Below are 25,525 nucleotides of genomic sequence, written 5' to 3' on the forward strand. Positions count from 1 at the left end.
AGGTTACAAAGCAATGTTTATATTCTTTCCTCTTTTTGCATTTCACTAGCTCTTGCATTTTATTCATTGATTAAAACATTGATCCAATAAACATTCATTAAGGACCTACTGTTACTCAGCGCTGTTCCAGCACTGTTCATTGAGGAGGTGATGAACCATGACACTTCTCTCTTTGTCAAAATTTAGTTTGGGGGGGCCTCCCTTCGTGGCGCAGCGGTTAAGTGCTGGGCTGTGAAGCTGCCCACAGCCCCTGCAGTGCCTGTTTGATCCCTGGCCGCCGGCGAGGGTCCCACATGGTGCACGGGCCTCTTTTGTTGCACCCGCTGCTCCCCTCAGCAGTGCACTTCATCAGTCTGCCTGTTCTGCTCCCCGCTCTGGCTCTGGTGAATTCTCTCACCCTCCCGCACTTCTGACTGTACCCCAGTTCTTCTATAAATAAAAAAATAAATCTTTCAAAAAAAATTTAGTTTGGAGGTGAGATAAACTAATGACTGGTGAGTGCCTGCATGCGTGGAAGGGGAAGGGCAGGGTGCTGTGGGCACCCACACCACGACCCCTTCTTGCCATTTTCTAACCATGTTGCTCATGTGTCCTCATCCAAGCTGTCCTGATCTTTCCCATTTTGTGCTGTGGATTCACAGTCTGTTGGATACATACTTTCTTATTTGTATGTGTTTTCTCATCCAGGAAGATTAAAACTTCTTTTCTTATAAAATATTAAAATGAGCAGCCAACAGGAGTGGATGGATTGAGAAGAAAATTAGTACTGGATTTTGCAAGATTGTCTTGAAAATTATTGGACCAGTCAGTGACTAGGGTGGAGAGCAGGGGATTGATGATTTTTAAAGGTGAAATAGTTAACAGTTATAGTCCTTACTTTAGTAGTGCTTGGTGAAAAGCTGAAGCAAATTGTTGAGTAAAAAGTTGGGGCCACCAGTCGGGGAAAGAGCTGTATTGCTGAAGTGGCAACATAGCTTCCCTCTTTAGAACATTACTCTAGATAGTGATTGTGGGGAATCATAGAGAACTGAGCCCAGTGAGCAGAAATCTGTGTTTCTGTCCCTCCTTAAAGAAAATACATTGTGGGCCTCCCTGGTGGTGGCAAGGGGTTAACATCAGCACTCAAGCTGCTGAATCACAAATTCGATCCCCGGCCACGGAAGTGACCCACAGCACAGCAGACCTGTCTCACCCTCTGCTCCCATCAGCATTGTATTTCAGTCAATACCCACTCTGTCTCTGGTGAATCCTCTCACCCCCCTGCACCTCTGGCCTACACACCAGCTCTTGTGTGCATAAATAAATAAATCTTTTAAAAAAGAAAATACCTTTAACATTTGAATGTGAGTTTTATCAATTTAGTAGTCTTGACAACTAAGCCTAAAACCAGCCTCATGTCCTCTTATTTGAAAAAAAAAAAAAAAAAAGCCCAATTTTTCAATTCAGAGAAAGCATCACTAGCTACATTTGGGGTATTTTCTTGCTATTTTTTCCAGAGTGTTTTTTGTGGAGAGAGTAATAGAGGACTCCAGGTGGCATTATCAAGTCAAAATCAGTTTAGCCTATCTGCACTTATGTCCTTTGTTGCAGACATCAGAAATGGGCTCTTGAACCAGCCAAGCAAACAAAGAACCTTAGGACCCTTTGTTCACAGAGATGATGAGAGAACGAGAGCTAGGGCTGCTTGGTATATCAGTGTCTTGAGCGTGTGACCTTCTGGATCACTAGTCAGGTGCTTCAGCCCTACGGTTTTAGTCACTTTGGCTCTTCATACATACTTAAATCTATGTCACCCAGTTTGGGTTAGTTGTCTTCCTTCTCTATCAGCTACCTGATGTCAAAGCCAGGGACCCATGTTATTACAGACATAGCTACTACTAGGGGTTTACTCCTGTGTTTGAGGGACTGAGATATGTTATCAGTGATCCAGGGAACCATATTGTTACCTTCTGTACATCATGTATCTGTTCAGATTCTAAAACAGGTGAGAAAGTCCCCTCCTGTTCTATATTCTGAAGGTTGATACTGAATAATGTTGGATTGTAAGTAGGGAAGGAATCCCTAGGAAACTAATCTTCCCAATCTACTTTTTATACATGGGTTTTTGATAGAACTACTGCTATCCTAAAATTCACGCCTATAAAATGATCAGGTAAGCTGCTTGTTTATTAACATGCATAAAATTCAAAATTTGGTAAGTTTGGATCACACATCGAGGTAATAGATGTGCCTTATAGGACAAGTCTCACACTTCAACTTTGTTCTCTCAAGCTTCATCAGGATGGGGAGGAGAAAGTTCATGCAATAAAGCCTGGAGTTCCCAAACCAGGATTTCCATCAGAATTGTGGACAACAGCTTTTTATGTCTAGATTAAGTCCCAGGATTCTACTTTTTTTGACCATCAAAACTTGATTCTATTGCAAACTCTCTAAGGATCACATCAAGCAGAGGAGCTGATTATGGTTGATATTCTTTAAAAAGATAGCTCTTAAACTGTAGGCACGGACTAGAATCCCAAATACTCCAAAGAGCACCTTACCCTGATTAAAACTCATCTCTCAAGAAATAAGTCTTCTGAGTCCAGATGCCAGCTCAGAAAGATTTTTAGATATCTTCTCTGAAGTACATCTTCTCTGAAGATGGATATAGGACAGGGCCTAAAACTTTACAAATGGACTTTGTAGTCCATTTTATGACCTTGATTTTAGAAGTAGCAAGAGTAGGCATGGAATTTTATCAGAGGGGGTGCTCTGGCTTTTACATGGAGTGATGCGTCTCTGTCCTGGCTCAAATTCATAATTAGTGAACCTTTTTTTAAAGATTTATTTTTATTTATGCATGCAAGAACTAACTGAGGTGCAGGCCAGAGGTGCAGGGGTTGGGGGGAAGGGTGAGAGGATTCACCAGAGACAGAGTGGAGGGCAGAACAGGTGATTTGACTGAAATACACGTCTGAGGGGGACAGTGGGCAAAACAGGAGAGGTCTGCTGTGTCATGTGGGTTAGCTCTCTGGCCAGGGATTGAACTTGTGCTGCAGTGGCTGCGGATAGCTTCATAGTGCTGAGACTTAACCCCTGTGCCACCAGAGAGGCCTGAGTTAGTAAACTTTTTAAAGAAATACTGCATTTTAAAAAACAGCACAGCATGATTTTTATGCACACAAAACTTTGTACCAATGAAATAAGTGATATTCTTGAAGATGACCATTAATAGAACATTCCCCATCAAATCTAGCCTTCATTTCCATGTCTAAATTGGTTTGTTCACTAACCAGTATCAACAGTACGGTGCCAGATGTATTTTTTGCTCTGATTCCTAACCAGCTGCTTCCTTTCCCTTAGCATTTGCTTTGAGTCAGTCATTGGGTTTTACTGATTCTCACTCCTGTTCCTCTTCTGTTTCTAAAACTGTGACTTCTTTTGTTAGAATTTGTTGTAATGACTTCTGAAATGGTCTCTGCTTTCAGTCTCCTTCTTCTCCAGTTCATCCTCCTTCTCCCAGGCTGATTGTGTCATTTTCCTGACCACAACCTTTCCTCACACCACAGCCCACAGGATGTACTTGAGACAGATGCTGAAGCCTAGCATCACCTCACCTTGGCCTCAGACTCAGCATGCTCTTTCTATGTGCTGTTTTTTTTCCCTGAGACAGTCCATGGGGATGCACCTTTTCTTGGCCTAAGGGACCCCTAACACACATTTATGACCTAGAACAAAATGTTTTCTGCTTCCTGACCCTTCCTTGACTCCACACAGCTCTTTTTTTCCTTCCCTTTCTCCAGTCTTCCTAAATGTCACCAAAATGGCATCATCCCATGGCATTTATGTAAGTTAAGGTGGTATTTATGTCTTCTCTTGTTAGATCCAAGAGGCTATGAAGGAAAGAGGGCAGCATTTTATTTATATTATAAAGACTCATTCTGCTACCTGGCATGAAGTAGGTACTTACTTTCGACTATATGAAAGTAAATTTTACCAGACACAGGCCAGCATAGTGGACATTTTAATAGCTGGATTGCAGATCCTCTATTTTTCTTAAAAGAATTAGTTTTTTTTATGTAATCATTTCTCAATTGAATCTGCAAAGATATTACACTGAAGGGCCTTTCCTAAATAAGCTTATTTCATCATGGAAAGGCTGTCTGGTAAACTTGGTGTATCCAGATGTTTGCTGGGAGACACTTCATTTTAGTTTACAGATTCTGTGCATTTCCACCAGGCACCTGCCATGTTCTCGAGATGTTTGGTTCAGTGCATTTTAGATGTGCAGTTGTCAGCTTTCTTCATGGACTTTAGATTTAGAGAGATCACATCAGATGGGGTTAGTGGACCACCTATTTTTTGGAGCTCCTGGGTATGGGGACCATCTCCCTCACTGAGTGCAAGGGCTATTCCTTGTGCTGCTCCTACTTCCTGTCATTTAGTTTGTAAAGCAAGAATTAAAAGGTAGCTAATATAAAATAAAATAAAATGACATTCTGCTGAGTGGGGGGAGGGGGGACTGAGAAGTACAAAATGAGGCATTTATTTGAATTTAAATGAAGAGTGACTTTCAGGAAGGCTGGGTTTGTGAAGATTACCATCATCAGTTATCTGGGGTACAGCTTTTTATTCACTTTAGGGGGTTTCTGTTCCTGTGTCTAAGTTGTAACCTCCTTTAAATTCTATGTGATCCCGAAAGCATCTACTGTGCACGCAGTAAATGTTTTAGAAAATGTCTCAACTAAGTCCTCACAGGATGAGGCAAGCCCTCTGAGGGACTCTTAGCCCCTATTTTCCTGGACCAGGTAGAGGCTTGTCAACAGGTGCTGCCATTTGTACCATTGCTGCCTTTCATCTCCTACTTTGAAAGTTGAGTGGTACCTTCTAAGTTGAATTCTACCCTCTTAGGGACTCTGGGAACATTAGACAGCTATAGGGACTTAAAGACAACTTGACTTGAGCCTGATGATCTCTTGTCCTCTGTAATCATTTCAAATTTATGTGACCAAATAACATTAAAATAAATAAAAATAAAAATAATTCAAGTTGCTAAAAGCAGCCCACTTGCAGCAGGAAATCCTGGGAATTTCAAGACTTCCATCATCATTGCTTAGAACTTTTGTCACTTAGAGATGATGTCAAGGACATAGACTTAAGAATCAGACTTGACTTGAATTTGAATATTGGCTTTACCACTTAGTGTGGACACCTGAATCTTTCCCCACAATCAGAAGTACTGATAATAAATTCATGGGTAGTTGCGAAGATTATATGAGATAATATATAGGTTAACACAGCACTTAATGTGTAATGGGCGTGTAACAACTGTGTAGGTGTGTTTGTGAGTAGTAGTACCACTAATTAACAATACTGGTATTGAATAATATGTGAAGTAAACTTAGGAAACAGATTTTGATGATACGTATGTAAATGGTCTCAAATGTATTCATTTTTGTATTGATAACAATTTAGAAATTGTTAAAATAGTGTAATAGCTGCCTCTATCTCAGTGGTTATTCTTTTCCCCAATAAAATTTATTTTTGATTGTGCATATCACTTTAAAATAACCTTGGACAGTTTTTATAAGAGGGGAATCTATTTTGAACCTATTTGCTGATGCATTTCATTTATAAAGTACTACCTATCACAATTGCTTACTTTCATTTTGCTGATGCCCAGGAAAAAACCTAAGCAAATCTTAAACTTTTGGCTATTGGTTGTATCTTAAAAACTCATTTATTCCAAATATTGGTATATTCACTTTAAAATTTTTGATAAAAATCTGATGGTGGGCACTGTTGAATTTCATGCACAAATGGTTATCTGGCCTTTTGAATTTCATGCATTTGGTTTCTTTTAATTATTTTCGTTACTGTCTACTGATTCTTTCCATTTTTAGTTTTGTGATCAAGAAGTTCCGCCCTGTCTCTGCAGTTTCCAGTGCATAACCCATCCCCCATGGGGGAGGTGTCTAGATCTTTACAGCACCCGGCATGTTCTGTACTCTGTCAGTCAGGCCACATCTGTGCCGTTGTGTCTAGTTTTGGATCTCCAGTTTAGAAAAGACATATAATATTGTCTAGTTTGTCATAAAAATGAAAGTAAACCCAGTCATTTCAGATATTTTAAGAAATAAAAATTCTTAGTCCAGCATAGATGGGGCTTAGTTGTGGTTATACAGTAAAACTTGTAATGTGTAGTAGTATCATTTACAAAAGGGTGGTCTTGTTAGGTGTAAACATCTGATGGACACATCAACTAGAGCTTTTCAATGTTGTTAAGAACTTCTTGTGAAAAGAGTGAATTTCTATAAACTGTAAGTATCCCAGAATTGAAAGGAAATAATAGTTTCTTTTTTTAAAAAAGTAATCGTCAGAATTTTTAAATTTCTGTAACAAAACTCATTTTAAAGTTGCCACCATCCATCAGGCAATACTATAAAGATTGATCACTTGAGTGCTGCTTGATTGATGTACATGCCATGACAGAATAAGCATGTTGTGTATATATATCATTCACAGATTATCATTTACAGATTATGAAAAGTCTGATGGACTATTTTAGGTTAGAGAATAATGCTTCTTGCAAAAGAGTGAAAGGAATTATAGATGACTGATTTTTATGTTACTTTTGCTTTTGGAGACATTCTTAGTATATAGAAATTGTAAGCCATTTCAACCCCAGATATAAGCAACAAAAAAAAGTTTTTTTTTTACTCTAAAGTAGTTGTAGTGGGCCTCCCCGGTGGCGCAGCAGTTGAGCGCTGGGTTGCGAACTGCCCGTGGCCTCTGCGGCGCCGGTTCGATCCCCGGGTGCTCCCCGGCCACCGGAGGAGGGTCCCACATGGCACGCAGACCTCTCCTGCCGCCCGCTGCTCCCCTCAGCAGTATACTTCGGTCCTTCTGCCTGCTCTGCTCCCCGCTCTGGCTCTGGTGAATTCTCTCACCCTCCCGCGCTTCTGACTGTACCCAGTGCATGTATAAAAACAGACAAACAAACAAACAAACAAATAAAAAACATGCCTCTATAAAAAAATAAATAAAGTAGTTGTAGTGTTCTTATATGAAACAAAATTTAGTGAAATATTCAGATAGCTAATCAGCACATGAAAAGATGTTCAGCATCATTAACCACTAAGAAAATGCAAATTAAAACCATAATCGCTACACACCTGTCATCCTAACTAAAGTAAAAAATTCACAATAGCAAATGAAAGTAAAGTTGCAGAAAATTTCTGTCTCTCAGACATTACTGGTGGGAATGGAAAAATGGTACAGCAACTCTGGTATCAGTGTCTTTAAAAACTTTTTTTTTTAAGAGTTATTTATGCATACAAGAGCTGGGGTACAGGCCAGATGTGTGGGAGGGTGGGGTGAGAGGAGTCACCAGAGACAGAGTGGGGAACAGAACAGGCAGATTGACTGAAGTACACTGCTGAGGGGAGAGCAGCGGGGTGAGTCAAGAGAGGTCTGCTGCGCCATGTGGGATGCTCCCTGGTTGGCTGGGAATCGAACTCGTGCTGCAGTGGCTGCAGATAGCTTCATAGGTTGCATCTTAACCCTTGCGCCACCAGGCAGGCCCTTTAAAAACTTTTAAAACACATCCCCTGCAGCCCAGCAGTCACACTCCTAGTAAAATGAAAACTTATTTCCACGCAAAAGTTTGTACATGAATGTTTATAGCAGCTTTCTTTGTAATAGAAAATAAAATTAAAATAGCTCAGGTGTTTCTCAGCAAGTAATTGGTTAAACAATTGTGTATCCACCACCTTGGCACACTGGCAGCCGGTGGCTGCCATTGGTTCCAACACAAAGGAACCAATTGTTGATACATGTAACAACCTGATGAATTGCCACTAGAAATATGGGCAGAAAAAGACAGCTGGAAAAGGTTTTATCCTGTATGATTCCATTTCTATGTCTGAGAAGGTCCTTATCTTTCTATCATACAGGAAGGAGAGCCTTGCAGGAAAGAGTACCCTTGGCTGGCTTTTTTTTTTTTTTTCTTGATTCCATTTCTCTAACTTTCCTTAAAATGACAGTAATGAGGAATAGATTAGTGATTACTAGGAATTAAGAAAGGAAGGAGGTAAGTAGGTATATATGGCTATTGAAAAAGCCAACAAGACAGATCTTTATGATAATGGAAATGTTCTGAATCGTAACCAAATCAGTAGTGATACTCTGTGATATTACACTGAGTTCTGGAAGATACTAACATTGGAGGAAACTGGGTAAAGGGCACACACATGTAAGTCAGCATTACTTCAAAATAAAAAATATTAATTGTTCGACAATAGTGTTCTGATGAAACACTTCATACATGTTTACTTTTTTACCTCACTTACTGATTCATTTGATCATTCCTTTATTTATTTAAGAAATTATCGAGCACTTGATATGTACCTTATTTGGCCTTAAGATCAAGTTCAAGTCAATTTTCCTAACACCAAAATCATCACCATTTTATAATTTAGTACATAAAGGACACCACTTAATTTTGTTAGTAGTAAGTTTTGAAACTAGTTTACATTGCTCAAAGTCAGCTCTTCTGTAGGTTCATTTTGGGGCCTTGGTAACATTAGCTTTTAAATACTCAAATTTTCCAGAGTGAAATTATTATGGCTATGCTTCAGGGTGTAAAACTGGTGGGCTCTGATTATATATTCATTTGTGTGTAAAAGCAGGAAAAAAGGCTTCAGTGAAATCTAGGCACTTCCAGCCTGTACTTGATCACCTGTGAATAGAGAGGGGAGACTTTCTCTGCAGGTTCGTAAGTGTTCTCAAGGTGTTCTTGCTCCCAAGTAAGCTTCGGACTTAGAATGGAATGTGCTCTTTGGGAACTTTCTGAACTCAAGGCAGCTCAAAAGCTAGGCTTAAAGAAAGAACTGTGCTTGTAGTGAAAAAAAGTGGAACATAGTTTTAATTCTCTGGTCAGTTGGCCCCTGAACTAGCAATGGAGATGGTCTGTCATTGGTCTGTGCTTCCTCCCATCCACAGGAGAATGACTTCTATTGAATTGTGCTTTGATGTACTACAAAGGGGTGTCAGTGTCTAATGAACGGAATGTGATGGTATTCTGTGACTGGAAATGAAATTTGACAATCTTGGGACTACAAGGAGGCTATTTTTTCCTAACTAGTAGAAGAGTTGCCGGGGGCCAAGGAGTGTTCAGAGCATATCATGACCATCCTGTGGTCAGATAACGCCAGCCCTGGCTACACAACAATGGGTATGGGGCACAGAAACGGGAGGTCTGCAGCCCCCACTAGGTGTACTCATCTCTTTTTTTGAGCCTTTTCTGGAGGATGCTTTACAGATCCTGGTGATCCAGATTTGAATCATGAATTGTAGTTGAGGAACAAGACTAAAACCTTTTTTGTGAGTTCGTTACTTATCTTGACTTAAACTTAGCTAGTCGAGGATCTTGTCCCGCTTGACCAGTAATTAGACCCGTGCAACGTCTCCATCTCCTGCTAACTCTTAGTGACTGACAGTGCCTGAATGCATTCTTCATCCATTTTGACCAGGCAGCTGTCCAGATTGGCAGTGCCTGCTGGGACCTTTACGGCATGGAGCATGGCATCTAGCCTAGTGGCCACATTCCCAGTGACAAGACCATTGGGAGAGGAGATGACTCCTTCAGCACCTTCTTCAGTGAGATGGGTGCTGGCAAGCATATGTCCAGGGCAGTGTTCATATAGTCATTGGCACCTACTGCCAGCTTTGCTACCCTGAGCAGCTCATACAGGCAAAGAAGATGCTGCACTACACCTTTGGCAAGATCATTGACTCGATCTGGCACCAAATTCAAAAGCTGGCTGACCGGTGCACAGTTCTTCAGAGGGTTTTAGTTTTCTACAGCTGTCATTGGAGAACTGGTTCTGGGTTTACCTCCCTGCTGATGGAACATCTCTCGTCAACTATGGCAAGAAGGCCAAGCTGGAGTTGTCCATTTACCCAGCCTCCCAGTTTCCACAGCTTTAGTTGTGTCATGCAACTCCTTTATCACCACTCTGGAGCACTCATAGTAGACAACGAGGTTTTCTATGACATCTGTCCTAGAAACGTTGATAATGAGCATGCAACCTAGACTAACCCTAACTGTCTTTCAGCCAGTTTGTGTCCTCCATCACTGCTTCCCTCAGATTTGATGGATCCCTGAATTTTTTTTTTTGAGATTTATTTATGCATACAAGAGCTGGTGGGGGGAGATGAGAGGATTCACCAGAGACACAGTGGGGAGCAGAACAGGTGGAGTGACTGAAATACACTGCTGAGGGGAGCAGCGGGCAAAACAGGAGAGGTCTGCACCATGTGGGTTAGTTCCCTGGCCAGGGCTCAAACTTGTGCTGCAATGACTGTGGATTGCTTCACAGTGCTGAGACTTAAACCCTTGCACCACCAGGAAGTCCCCAGCCCTGAATGTTCATATGACAGAATTCCAGACCAGTGTGATGCCCTATTCCCGCATCCGCTTCCCTCTGGGCACATATGCATCCATCATCTCTTCTGAGAAACCCTACCATGAACAGCTTTCTGTGGCAGAGATCACCAGTGCTTGCTTTGAGCCCACCAACCATATAGTGAAATGTGATCCCTCACCATGGTAAATACATGCCCAGCATACTGTGGTGATGTGGTTCCCAGAGATATCAGTGCTACCCTTGGCACCATCAAGGCCCCTACTGGTTTCAAAGTTGGCATTAATTAACAGCCTCCAACTGTGGTACTTGGAGGAGACCCGGCCAAAGTACAGCAAGCTGTGTGCATGCTGAGCAACACCACAGCCATTGTGAGGCCTGAGCTCACCTGGACCACAAGTTTGATGTATGCCGAGCATGCCATTGTTCACTGGTATGTGGGTAAGAGCATGGAGAAAGGGGAGCTTTCTGAAGCCTGTAAGCACATGGCTACCATTGAGGATTATAAGGAGGTTGGTGTGGATTCTGTTGAAGGAGAGGGTGAGGAAGAAAGAGAGGAATACCAATTGACTTTCCTTCCAGACATGCAGCATGTCATACTGTAATTTAGCTTCAACATTATGATAGGTATTAAACCTTTCTGGTTCGATTGTCTTACCTTTCAACTGTGAATCATGTCTTTTCCATGTGTACCTGTTTTCTTCCATCATGTATCAAAGGCTTTAATAAAGAAAGAAAAAAGAAAGTACCTTGAACTTTTTGGAAAATTAATAAATATACTCTAGTGTGTTGTGTAAAAGGACTAATGTCATAAATAGATTAAGCCTGGTTTATCTTACCCGTTTATTTAATCTAGCATGTATGTGAGCCATGATATTCTAATAATTTCATAGAAAATTCAGTTCTTTATCTTCTAACAGAAAGGTTGTAATTTCAAGTTGCTCCTGGAGGGAGGGTAATCTTTGGTTATTTTTTTTCTGCTTGTCTGCTGAGGCCAGAGTGGATGGAATAGTCTTGGGTTCCCAGCGGTCTTAGGATTCTTATGATGGTGGTCTTGGTGCGATATGTTGGTTTTGTGCAACTTCTGAACTTTGGGGGGAAATTCCGTAACACAGCTGGCATTGTCTGATGATGGGAAAGGAAAGGGAACTTCTGCATGCATTCAGAATTGGCAGATGACAACTTCTCACATACAAAGGAGGACACTCTAGGATTGCTCCTAGATGGAAATGTATAAAAACAGTGGTAGCCTGAGACTAATCAGTTAAAAATCAACAAGGTTAATGAAGAATGAGTGGCATATAATCTCGTGTACAAATGAGTGCTGTAATTCAAGTCATCGCTGTCTTTGTCATTGCCATTAGAGCCACAAATTTGGTGTTAACATCTTATTTTCTTCTTTTGCAGTCTCAAACCATGAATTATGTGGGACAACTGGCTGGGCAAGTGATTGTCACAGTGAAGGAACTCTACAAGGGCATTAACACAGCTACCTTGTCCGGGTGCATTGATGTCATTGTGGTGCGACAGCAGGATGGCACCTATCAGTGTTCACCTTTTCACGTTAGGTTTGGGAAGCTGGGAGTCCTGAGATCCAAAGAAAAAGTGGTGAGTGTGGCCATGTCCTGTTCTCCAGGAGGGTCAAAAGGGAGATGGTGAGAATGAGTAAATCATTATTGTGAGCTCTCTGGGCCTTTTTGTTTGTTTGTTTAACCTTTGTGATTGAAGATAGTGGCATGAGAAGTCAGTCTATGTTTTGCTTTTCAGGTTGTTTCTAAATTCAAGATAGCCCTACTGTAGTCTCTTCAGGGGATAAAAGACAATTTTGATCCTGTATGCTGCAAGTCAGAAAACTAAACAGTGAAACTAGATTCATAAATGAGGAAGTGAGGTGTATTTAGGAAAAGTTTCTTTGCATTATACAGCACTTGAAAATATTTAGGGTAATATCATCATGCCAGTTGTGATTGAAATAGTCTGATAAAACCAAAAAACACATTATTTTTGTTTATAAGAAATTAATGTGACGTTTGTATTGACAGGACTGTAAAATCTGATTTGTAATCCAAGTTTTATAATTGATACTGGGACTTGTCCCCACATCTTACTGAAATGCTAACACCCAGCAGTATGCCAGTTGGCTTTCAATTGTTTTAGGGAAGAAAAGAAAGAAGGTTTATATATATATATATATATATATATATATATATATATATATATATTTTTAATATCTTCTTCCCTTCAAGTTATGGAGCACCTGGAAGGTTGATTTGTACATACGGTGTCAGTTAAGTTAGAAAACTGAGCTAGTAATAAAACTTAGCATGTACATAGTATCTTCACTTTTCCTTTTGCCCCACAGTGTCTGCCTTAGCAATGTGGAGTATTCTCAGGGTTTCAGTGAAAGATACACACCATTATCTAGTATGTTAGAGGATCTCTGACATAAGTTGAAAACATCTATTTTCTGATGTTGTCTGCTTTACATAGCTGAGCTTATTTAAAACAGAAATTTACCTCTTTCAGTTAAACTTTTTATTTTTGAAAATGAAAGTAAAAGGTTTATGGGTTTCACAAAACTAGGTATTCTTATGTCACCCACCCCCCAGCAAAAAGTAATCACATTTCTAGGTGTTACAAAATCATTTTTTCCACTGAAGAACCAAGTTTCAAAGTGGCAGGGTTTGTGTGTTCTGGCCTCTGTTTAGTCACTCTTTGGAAACTAAAAGCAGTTACAGTTAGTGACTTTGGAAATTTTCCACTGCAAAACAGTGTTTTTTAGCCATGCTTCTCTGGAATTTTTTCTTTTTTTTCCCCCCGAAACACTAACCTATAACACTTTCAGATTGTTTCTGCTCTGCAAGAACTGGGAGCATTGAAATTTCCCATAAGTTGTGCAAGGATCTGTCTATTCATAAAATGGCTTATAAGAGTTTTTCCTTCGTGATAGGGTTTTTCATCAGTAGATTGGGTAAGTTCTGGTCTTTCAAAATGGAACCCACAGGCTGATTTATCTATATATACATCATTATATAAGCATAGCCTCCTGGCTTCCCATTAACACAACAACTTCAGTGGACATCATTCCTCCTTCTTACAGAATAACAGTGTTTAACCTCCTTGTCAGACTTGGGTTCCTTATGTCTTGGAGAGCAGTCACTATAGCTGGGGGTAGTATTGATAGGCCTGTCTTGAACAGCAGCTCCCACCTTCACTCCCTGAAGCCATACCTAAAATAGAGGATGAATAAACTCCAAGGGATACCAAGAGATGTTCTTACCCAGATAATGGCATACCAAAATAAGAATGCTATAGCCAGAATTTCTCAAAACTAAATCAGTTATAGTTCAACATCTTAGTCATATATGTTGAACAAGATTCAGCCACAGTGTAGGATATATGACTATATGGAAATAAGCGGTTCTTTCTTCACTTTACTAAAAGTGGTACATCAAAAAGAGTATTCTTCAGAAGTAATCACCTTACGAAAAATTTATTCCAATTTGGTGCCATCTCAAAATATTTTTCATATTTTTCCTTTGTTACCTAAAGAGCTAGTAGCATGTTCCTTTAAATACCTTTAATATGGGCACAATTTATTATTAGATTTTATTTTTAGAAAAAAATTAATTTTTGAGTCAAATTAAGAGACTAAGTAGTCACCTTGAGAAATAACACATCCTAAAGAAGTGTTACTGCCTTTTCCCAGCTGTGTTGAACAAATGCATAACCACCAAAGGTGAAAATTTTGATAGGTGGTATTAGTTTGTCTGTTTTTTTTTAATTAAAGCAGAATAAATATTTCATTTGTATATATTAATGTAAAGAATTTCTACAGGTGGTTTTAAGTATTTTAAGTATTTTACATATTTAACTTCTAGTTAGATAAATTATTTTAAGTCATCCTGAATAACCCAAAATAAGTATTTCTTTACTTTTTCAGTTCTTACTTTTTAAGTTAGAAAACATTCTTCCTATGATTGTGGAAGAAATGCCATTATTACAGTGCTTCATAAATCATAGACCACTCTAGATGTTTACTTCAACCAGTTTTTCCCTGAGCCAGGGAATTTATTGCATTGCTTTGTTTTGGAAAAGTTACATGTCATGTCATATCCAGGTGTTTTTTTTTTTTTTTTTTTTTTTTTTTTAGCGGTAATATTCATAGTAATATAAAACACTAAGAAAGATAGCCAAAAAATGTGTTAGGGTTGCTGTCTATCCTCTGGAAACTATTTCATACTATAGCCCTTTCTTTCAGAAAGTAAAAGAAAAAAGTTGTGTAAAATAGTCATTAAGATTTCTTAAATTACGTAGGGATTTTATTCCATAGATTTATATTTAATTCTTAGTTGTCTGTTATTTCCATTTTTAACGGCTTCATTTTGTAATTAACACATAATGAACTGCACATATTTAAAGGATACAATTTGATGTTTTAATGTGTACACATCCATGAAACCATCACCACAGTTGCATATCATATGCAACATTTAGTTTCATAGTTTCATATCTGTATTTGTAGCTTGTGTCCTATGTTTGTAGTTTCTTCTTATCTGTGACATTTCCTGTTTTTATTTATGATGTTGACATTTTTTAATATCTTAATCTTAGATTTACAAATTGCAAGTGTTGTTTTAAAAGTTTCCATATATCCTTCACCGAAATGCTTCCCATAATGTTAACATTAACATTTAGAACCAGGAAATCAACCTTGGTATAACATTGTTAATTAAAGGCCTTATTCATATTTTTATGTTTTTCCACTACTGCTTTCCTCCTGTTCAGGACCCTACATTGCTTTCATCCTGTATTCTCTAACATTTTTCAGTGTTTCCTTCCTTACGATCTTGATTTTTGAAGAGTGCAAAACAGTTATTATGTAGATTGTCTCTCAGTTTGAATTTCTGATGTTTTCTCATCTTGGTGAGAATAACCCAGATGTCATGCCCTTCTCCGTATAATATCTAAGGAGGCCCATTGTGTTGCTATGTCTCATTACTGGTGATGTTAACTTTGTTAATGGTGTCAGCTAGATTTCTCCATAAATTTACTTGTGAGAAGAAACTGAGACAATGCAAAAATCGTTTTTTCCTCTTCCACTCACAAATTTTAGTATGCATTGATAAGTTTGGTCTGCAACAGTTATTACTGTGGTGTTTGCCAAATGGGGATTTTCTTTTTCTATCCTACATATTCCATTTATTAATTGAAAATCTTTTGCATGAGAAGCTATTCTTTCTTGTTCACATATTTAGATCAATGTGGACCCATGGATATTATGCTCTTTGACTTATACTTACTAGTATTATTATTTCATTGCTCAGATTGTCCCAGGTAAGGCTATTTATTGATAGTTCCTTCAAGTTGAGTTGATTATAAGCAATGACTACTTACTTTCTGACACTGTAAGATATTCCAGAAGAATCTACTTTACCCATCTGGGTACTATAATTACTTCTTTGAGCAGCCGAATTTCCTTCTATTGGGAAATTTAAAAATTAAATGTCACTACATGTGCTCATTACTACTGAAGTATTATTGCTTCTAGGCCCTCTCAGCAGGCAAAGCTAGAAAGTGTGTGTGTGTGTGTGTGTGTGCGCGCGCCTATGTGTATGATCAATCCCCATCTACATCTAACTGGAAAAATCATGAGTTCACACTGATTCTTCCAATTCCAGTCCTTCACCACAGGGTTCTTCCTCATTTCCTTATTTGTAGCTGATTTCTATGACAATGCCATATATGCCTCTTCTTATCCACAATATTTCTCTTTTCAATCCTAGAAAACACATAAAATACTTCAAGAATTGCTAACCTACATCTCTGTGATGAAAAAAATACTACTATTTAAAGGTTATAGTTGTTGTCTTTAGATTTAGAATTCTAAAATTCCCTTTCTTTCCCATCTCCTCAAGTATTGTTATGTGTTTCATACATAAAACTTGTACAACGAGTATTTTGACAGCATATGTCAACCAGTTTTCTTTTTTTTAACAAGGTGTTACTTACCCCATCATTACATGGGCTCCTGGGAATATATATAGCCACCTTTCGTGATGTGAACTAGTACTCAATCTCTGATCAGATGGGATAATTGGTCCTCTCTGGGAAAAACCCAACATGCAAATCATGCAATTGTTCCCAGCATAAGCACCATGCAGAGCTAATTACATTTAAGATTATGGACTGTTGTATTTATAGCTATACTTTGTCTTTCATTGTGTTCATCTTTGTATCCCCTAAACAGTCTATAAAAGTTTGAGTTTCAGAAGTTTAGTATTCACTTACAAGTATAAGATACGTAACAAGTATTCACAGTCTATAGGTAGTTAAATTATTTTTAAGTTACATAGTAGTATTTAATATTATATAAAGTCCTCATTTCTCATGGTAGTACAGACCATTAAAATGACTGCACACACTGAAACTGTAAAGAAAGCTTAATAATCAGGGGGCTCCCTGTTGGCGCAGGCGGTTGAGCACAGCACTGTGAAGCTCTCCCCAGCCTCTGCAGTATGTGTTCCATCCCTGCTGGCCAGCAAGATACCCACATGGTGCGACAAACCTCTCCTGTCTTGCCCGCTGCTCCCCTCAGCAGTGTATTTCAGTCAGTCTGCCTGTTCTGTTCTCCGCTCTGTCTTGGGTGAATCCTCTCACCTTCCCACACATCTGGCCTGTACCCCGGTTCTTGTATAAATAAATAAATCTTTAAAAAAAAAAAAGAAGAAGCTTAATGATCAGTAAGAAGAATTAAGAGTCTTTCCATGACCTTCACAAATTTTTGTTAAAACTTTCAAATTTAGTTGTTAATGTGTAGGAAAATGAAAAATTTACTGCACTTTAAAACATTAGAAATACTGAAAGTAGAAGTGTCCTATTTATCTTATCAGGAACATGGCTCTTTGATGTAAAACTTATGAAGCAAGAATCTTTTTTTTGTCTTAGCAAATTGGCATGTTCCTTTCTAAGTTGGAATCAGCTTTTGACTGTTTTCATCCTCTACGCTCCAGTGTCAGTGATTAAGAATTCCTTCAAGATGAAATTTTTTTACTGCCATTTCCTCTGAGCCTTCTTCATCCTTTTCATTACAACCTTTTCTTTCTTATCCTTTTTGTGACTAAGCTGCACTGGCTGCATGTCTTAAGTCTCTGATGGCAGTTCACTATAAAGTTCACTGGCCACAATCAGCACACATTCAACTCCGTACACATTCAACTTGAACTTCACTTCCAGCACTTTTTGTTTCCTTATTGTACTTTGATCTTGACTAGTAGTTTTCTTTTTCAATTATCCATTTTTACGAAATGTCACATGGATTTATCCCTGGGAGACAAAGAAGCAACACAATCACAAGGCTTGAGATCCATGCTTGAGCTAAATCACAGATGTGCTCAGATCATGTCACCAACAGGCTTTGAAAAAGTATCATGATGGGTTATTAATCAGGATGGGCATCGAATATTTATGCAGTGATTTGTGGATGAAAAGCTGGCAGTGAAGTTTGTGCTTGCTGCATTTAACTCAGTTAGCATACCATAGTAACTAAAATTTTTGTGTACCTAAACTGTGTAAGATGAGCCCTGCCTGTGCTATAAATCCTGGAAGTGCACAAATATTTGGTAATGACATTTCCTCTATTTTATAACATTTGGGATATGAAATACCTTACAAAATTATAATTAAAAATAAATGATATAATTAAAAATAGATGATGAAAAATTTTCTTTTAACTCTTGGTTGCCCACTCCTAGCCTTCACTCTCCACCATTGGGTAGACTTTAGGGGTGGAGAGTGGGGCAGGGGCTGCCACTGGATCCTAAGTTTGGTGCAAGAATCCAGAATTCAGGATTAGTTTACCTTGAGTAAAAGACTCTTAGTGTTAAATCACTCTTTGTTTCTCCTCTTAGATTGATATAGAAATCAATGGTGATGCAGTGGATCTGCATATGAAATTGGGTGACAATGGAGAAGCTTTCTTTGTGGAAGAGACTGAAGAGGAATATGTAAGTTCTGCTGGGTCGCCTCCACTTTACACAGTGTATGCAGGACTCCAGTGCGTGTTCAAAAACAGAAATGTTCATCAGTTTTTATGATTAGTTTTACAGATGATTGGTGCTTGTTAGACAACCTTTATTTTTAGTTTAAATTAAATACTGTCATAAAGGAGCAGGAAAAGTGAGTTTCACACTTTCTCCACACGTGGGTATAGTGAGCATACAGAAGGCCTGTGCATGTTCTCTTTTTTGGTACGAGAAGGCACGTCTTTTTCTCTACCTTCAATGAGTTCTGTTATGTAGTGACTATTGAACACTTTACACTTTGACTTGAATATGTTCAGTTCCACCTAAGTAATCAAGGCATATCTCTTCAGGCTTTACTGTGTTTGTACACGTGTGACCTTTAAACTTGGAAAACATGTTTACCATTGGGTTAGAGACATTGCTTCTCTTACCTTGAACAGTCAGGTGAATTATTTTATTGTGGTCTTAAGGGATGTAAATTAATTGGCCTATGCCCTTTATATAAATGATTATTTGATGTTTGCCTTCATTTAGCAAGAGAGCATAGTTACCCCACCCCCTTCTGTATCCACTGATTTGATTGGTGGTAAACTGTTCTGGAGGTATTCACTGCGGGTTTTTAAAAAATAATACTTACAAGACATCTTTATATCTTTCATCATAAAGAATTCATCAGTAAAAATAATCATCGAGTTGTTAAGGATAAAGGGCTAGTTTTTTCTTGTTTTGAAGGCAAATTGCCAGTTTGATGTTACAAATTTCACGAAAGAAAAAAACAATATAAACGCATAATGTGGTTATCATTTTTTAATATAGATTTGGAAGCTAACAACTTAGATACCAGTATGTTAAGCAGCATTGAAACTGTAAGAAGGGATATTTACCAGATCCGCATTTTTCCTAGTGTATTGTTTTTAATATGACCTTGTTTGCATTTACTTGGTCTAAACAAAATTTTGTCTTAGATAAGCAAGAGGCAGAATGAAGCGATAAATGAGTTATCACAAGAAAAAAAAATGTTGCTGTTTCTTAAATTCAAAAGTACTGCTTGAGCTTTGTAAAAATCAACAGATGCACTGGGTTAATTGTACTGTTATCTGATTCTCATGATAATTTCTGATAATTCCATTTAAAACTATGCTTAGCAAGGTCAAGTATGTCAACTTTCCAGCCTTTTTTTCCTTTTAACATATGACCAGTTTCTTTAGTATGCTACTCTTTAAAATTTAAAAAAAGAATAAGTCTATTTATACAACAAATAATACTCTATGCTGCATAGTATGGGTAATAACTCCCCACCCTTCCACCCTGTTGCTAAGAGTTTATAGTTTAAATGGGAATAAACATTACTAAAATCCATGAGGCTTTTTTGTTTCTCACAAACTTTTTCTCATTTATATGTGCTCAACATCTTTTTCAATTCAGTAGTTCTAGATCTAATTTTGTCCTCTTAATATCTATGGAATATTTCATAGTAGGTAGTTAGCCATTCTTTCTCACAATAGACATCCATATCCATTTCCCACCTCTTACAAACAAACAATTAAGGACTCCCACTCATTTTTAGGACTAATAAAAACTTGAGTATTCTAACTTTTGAGGTTAATCTATCTACCTTAGTTACTATCTTCCATTTCCTCCGTGACACAGAAGAGTGAAGCAAATGACTTAATTTTCCTGAACACCAGACTTGATTATTTGATACTAAATTATGAGTTGAATTCCTGAAAAGGATATGTTAAGTACTATGCAGTTTTAAAATTCATTAATTTCCTTCATTTTAGGATATTGTCTGTGTTACAGTAGCCTGTCACCATCCTTGGTTGAGCAAGCCCAAGCATTAAACACTCTAAATGTTACTGACATTCCTCATTTCTCTTAACCTCTCCTGTTGCCCTTTGACAGATGGGATGTTCCTGAGCCTGCCTTATTCTTTATCTTGTTCTTAATTGTTCTGAGTTCTTGACAGACTCCTACTTTGTAATACCTCCTTAGAATGCTGTTGTTGCTTTGCGCTTCTCTTTACAGAATTTAATTGACTCTACTTTAATTGTAGCTTTTCTAGGTTCTTGGTGACTTGCATATCAGTTCCTCCAACTGAATTGTTAGGTGGACTGATAATAGCTAACACTTAGCCAGGTGCAACTGGGTAAAAAACTTGTTCAGCATAGAGTGGACAGTACCTTATTTCCCCGTGACTTTTTTAGCTGTAGATGCTGTCCTTCTACCATTGTGAAAATATATATACACCAACAGTTTGTTATTATTCAGATTCACTGTCCAGATTGTCATGTAAACTTTTCTCTCTTCATGCTCTCTCTAAGGAAAAACTTCCTGCTTACCTTGCCACCTCACCAATTCCTACAGAAGATCAGTTCTTTAAAGATATTGACACCCCTTTGGTGAAAGCAGGTGGAAATGAAAGGCCATCTCAGAGTTCAGACATCTCACACATTCTGGAAACAGAGGTAGTTTTCACCCCAAGTTCTGTGAAAAAGAAAAAACGAAGAAGAAAGAAATGCAAACAGGATAGTAAGAAGGAAGACCAGACCACTTCCCCTACTGCAGAAGATACTGTGAATGTGGACCTGAGCTCTGATGATGACAAGGGGCTGCAGTCAGCAAGGTAGGGCTCTTGGTATTGGCTCTTTGTGCGGCATCAACACGCACAGAACTTAGGCACAGCAAGAAACTGTTGTTTCTTTTATGCATATGCAGTTTGAGGCTTGGACTTCTTTCCCCTTAAATGTGAAATCAAGTGGGAGAGGTTTTTGTTTTTTTTTCCCCTTTTTGACACATCAGAATTTGCCATCTTATACCCTGGTGTGGTACTAACATATCATTTGAAGCAAATTGGCAGTGTGTCTCTTTTCATCTGATAGGTTTTCCAAAAGCCAAACAGAGTGTAAGTCACAAAAAGATCTGAATTAGTATCGCCCTGGCTAAGCAGATACAATATCAGGAGTTCCCTACACATTGATCTTGTGCTTGATAACTCACCTGTCACTGAGAAATTAGAGTTGTTTCAAGTAAGTTGAAGAGGAAAGGAGGTTTCATGTTTTTCCTATATAAATAAGAATATCTTTTCAAAATATATGCCAGTTTTCTGGTCAGTACCACCTGGGGTTGAGAATTTACATTTGGGGGTAGAGCTTGTATTTTTTTTTTTTTTGATTCAGTATTCATATTTTAGAAGATTAGCTTCTGTCTGTTCCATTTGATGGTTGCTTGCTGGTCCGCGGCAAGGTTGCCAGGTTGCCAGGTTGCCCTGGCACTGGAAAGCCTTTGTGTGTTTTAGTGGAGTGGTGATCATTGGATAAGAAGCTGCTGCCCAAAAGTGACCTTGAATCTCCAGCCCTTTTACTTGAATTGGGGTAAAGGGAGAATGACATTGTGAGAGAGATGCTAGTCTACTTATGTACTTCTACCTTGGCTGCTGAAAAAAAGAGTGCATGTCCTACTTCCTGGGAAAATTAGTGCTATTAAAGTGCTCTTTGTCTTGGGAAGAGGGAAAATTGTTTCTTCCTCTATAGTTACAGAAGCCAAAATATAAACATGGGTAAATTGTATCATGCTTTAGGATGTGTTTTATTTACTAAGTTTTGGTTTTAAGTAGTCAAGTTAGGAAAAATTGTTATTTTTAGTATTTTATTTATTATGTTCTGTTAGTGAATAGTGTAGTATAGTCCTTTTTAAAATTTAAAACTTCTGAATAAATCTAACAAATTTAATTTTGTTTTGTAAATCAAAGGACTAGTTCAAAACACAACTCATCATTAGTTTCCAAAGAATTCTAAACTAATAAAAAGTACCACAATTTCTTAAAAAGAGACTCTTCTCATTTTTTTTTCTCTTCCTACTTTCACTCTCATAAGGATTATTTCTCCTTCCCTTCCCATGGATACTATACTAGGTGACAGTTTGAGATATTCCATTGTGTGATTTCAGTGCTGTTAAGAAAATGTCAGCATTCCTTTTAAAATTTTAGCTTATAATAAAATGTGTAGGTGGGCAAGAAACATGTTCTTTTGAGGAAAACTTGAATTATATACATCTAACTCCTCTAACTTTTATTTGGATTAGCACTGGAATATTTCCCTAAGTGTCTTAATTTCTGGAATTATTTTTGCCAATTACAATTCTTCTAATATCCAAAAAAGGATCCTGAAGTAACATTTTTGCCTCAAAAGTTTCATTGACGTGTGTCTTCAACATAATAGAACAAAGTTTAGAATGCCTGAACAGCCTGCAGCTTCAACTTAGAAATTTTCAGCTTTTGCAGATTATATGCACAATCACCTGCTAAGTGTTATAGGAATTGTTACTCTGAAAGAATCTTGTAAGTGAATGTGTTATCACTGAGTACATGGCAGGAATACTAGTGTGGGCCTTTCCTTTCCAAATTGTAAGAAAGACTGCATCAGCCAAATCTGTTGGCATGCTAGTTTGGTTAACAGTTAGAAATGGTTGTCAGCTTCTCTTTCTGAGCTATATCCCTGTGTAAGCAGTAAGATCAGAACACAAAAGCCAGGGCCTGTCATAATTTTTAGGATCTTGTGGTTTGCTTTATCTTTATCATACCATGATTCACAGATGCTACCACTTGGACGGACTCTTCCTGAAATTTCCTTAAAACAAGACTCAGCCAACAGAAATTAAGGCTTAAAAAATAAGACAAAATGTAATAGTCATGAGAGGTCAGGCCCTAAACTGAAATGTGTACTCAGCTAAAAGATGGAAATTCAACCTGTGGTGGTTGCAATTGTGGACTCATAAGTTCCCTTAGTCACTTTGGCCTTCGTTTCTTAATCTATAAAATAAGAGAATTGAGCTGTGTGGTTAGTAAGGCCTCTTCCAACTCAGCACTTAGATTCTCAAATAACTTGGGGCAAAATATTTAAGGTAAAACAAATACTAAAGAGCTCATTAAAGAGTCTGAAAGAAAAAGTTAACTGCTTTTGCAGATGTGAGATCAAGAAATTATAAAGAATTGGGGAATTTGCAACTTGCATGTATTTTACCTCCCTCAGCCACTACCATTTAGGAAAGAAGTTCTGTTTCCAGAGGAGATACCTAAAATAAGTTTTCATTTTATTTGAACAAAGAGCTTTCTGTTTAAAATCTTTATTAATGTGGGCCTCCCCTGGTGGCGCAGGTGGTTGAGCACCGCGCTGTGAAGCTGCCCGCAGCGTCTGCAGCGCCGGTTTGATCCCAGCCGGCGAGGGTCCCACATGGTGCGGCAGATCTTTCCTGTCTCGCCCGCTGCTCCCCTCAGCAGTGTATTTCATCAATCTGCCTGTTCTGTTCCCCACTCTGTCTCTGTTGAATCCTCTCACCCTCCCGTGCATCTGGCCTGTACCCTGGTTCTTGTATAAATAAATAAATAAATCTTTAAAAAATAAATAAAATCTTTATTAATGAAATTCTTTTTGAAAAGAATTCAAGTGGAGGCTTCTTGAATGAGGCGAATGAAGGAATCATTGTTTAAAGCAGGTTACTGTTGCAGAGCTAGAAGAAACTGGTGAAAATTAGAGACTTTAGAATACATGGGATTTGATGTAAACTGTGCTATAGTCTTTCTCCTGAAGTTGAGCTTTTGACATGAAAAAAGCCAAGGGATATATATGTGTATACTTATTAAAAACATTTCACCCAGGCAGTAGCCTTTTGGAGAGAAGAGAATATTCACATTGGACAGTACTCTAGCACAATCTCCATTATAAATATACTGATGGAAATAGTTCAGATATACAGCAATGACAGAAATGCAGGATGAGACTGCATTATCGGAAAGGAATCTCTTGATTTTAATCCATCAAAGTGACTTGTTTACAGCTCATATGGGAGCTAGGTGCAGAGTGGTAGCCTAAGATTTCTCACAAGACAGCATCAATCTGTCTTATCTGAGGCTGTCTCTTTCATCTCTAGTCTTCCATGTTCTTCTCCAGTGATGTGGCTCTACATACAGCCTACTCCCTGCCTTCCCCTTCATTTCTGACAGTGATAGAGAAGTAGTGCTGAGTGCTATTCTAAGCTGTCTTTATGGGAAAGATACTGTATACCAAATGCAAACTCAGATCATTAATGTCACTGAAATTTATTGTGCTAAGGTTGAGGATAAACATACTTTTAACACCGATCTTTTGTCATGATAGTTAGCATCCTTATTTTTCTCTTTCATACTAGCAATTAAATCATTTAAAACTCAGGCCCTCAAATTTATCCCACATAAATATTTCAGGCTATTTAATTTCCTTTTTGTTGCCCTAACCCCACTTTAAAAAATTGATGTATAATCTACATGCAGTATATATTCATAGTATATATTCATAGATAAGTGTGCAAGTCAATGAATCTTGATAGTATTCTAAGGCGAACTTCAATTGACTTTTGAATCAGGAAGATTTTATTTTAATACCGAATTTGAAGACATGATGTTGAAGAGCATCTGTGAAGACTGACGAGCTCTGTATACAAGTATGAGCTTCAGCTGAATCTTCCCACCTCTGACATGGCATCACCACCGTTTACCCTTCTGGCATTCCCTGCCCTTCAGTGTTAATATATTCTAGTTCGAAATAGATAGGATCAGTGTTCATGTTATTTTCTTCATATTCTGATCTGTACTCCCTTATAGCCTCATATGTCATATACTTAAAATTCCTGTTTCAAAGTTACTGTCTCACTTGCTGGTCATCTATTCTCAAGTATGTATGCCATTTTGAAAAGTGCTTAACAGATTTTTAAAAGTCCGATTTTTAGTAAATGAATCAGATCTTAAGGACCCTCAACATCAGCAACCTTTGCTATCACTCTAACGGATCTAGATTAATGGGTTCTATTTTTGTCAGAATCTGCTCAGAGAAGATCATGTCATCCTGGAGTTGTAAATTCTTAATGGCCCGAGTGTGCTCGGGCACTGTCTGTGTTTTACTAAATCCAGTTTGCTTTGCTGAACCCTTCTTGGCTTACCTTTTTTATTTTTTAAACCACAGAAAAATGTTTCAAAAAGAAAATACTTGCAATTAAAAAAAAAATGGCTGCTTGATTTTCTTTTATTAAGGAGTATTTTTATCTACATATCTGCCCTTTTTT

At 38.1% G+C, this 25,525-nt stretch overlaps 1 protein-coding gene across 1 annotated transcript in view; it reads left to right on the forward strand.

The window, feature by feature from the left end:
- Positions 1-25,525, forward strand: part of LPIN2 (lipin 2) — a gene marked incomplete at both ends in the record, with an annotated part of 57,453 nt that overhangs the window by 10,944 nt on the left and 20,984 nt on the right. The window contains 3 exons of the mRNA XM_084252037.1: positions 11,814-12,014; positions 18,317-18,412; positions 20,755-21,056. Of these exons, the coding sequence (XP_084108163.1) occupies positions 11,814-12,014; positions 18,317-18,412; positions 20,755-21,056 (599 nt within the window). The remainder of the gene's footprint in view (positions 1-11,813; positions 12,015-18,316; positions 18,413-20,754; positions 21,057-25,525) is intronic.

The sequence above is a fragment of the Talpa europaea genome (genome assembly GCF_964194135.1).
Source record: "Talpa europaea genome assembly, chromosome: 13".
Lineage (NCBI taxonomy): Eukaryota > Metazoa > Chordata > Mammalia > Eulipotyphla > Talpidae > Talpa > Talpa europaea.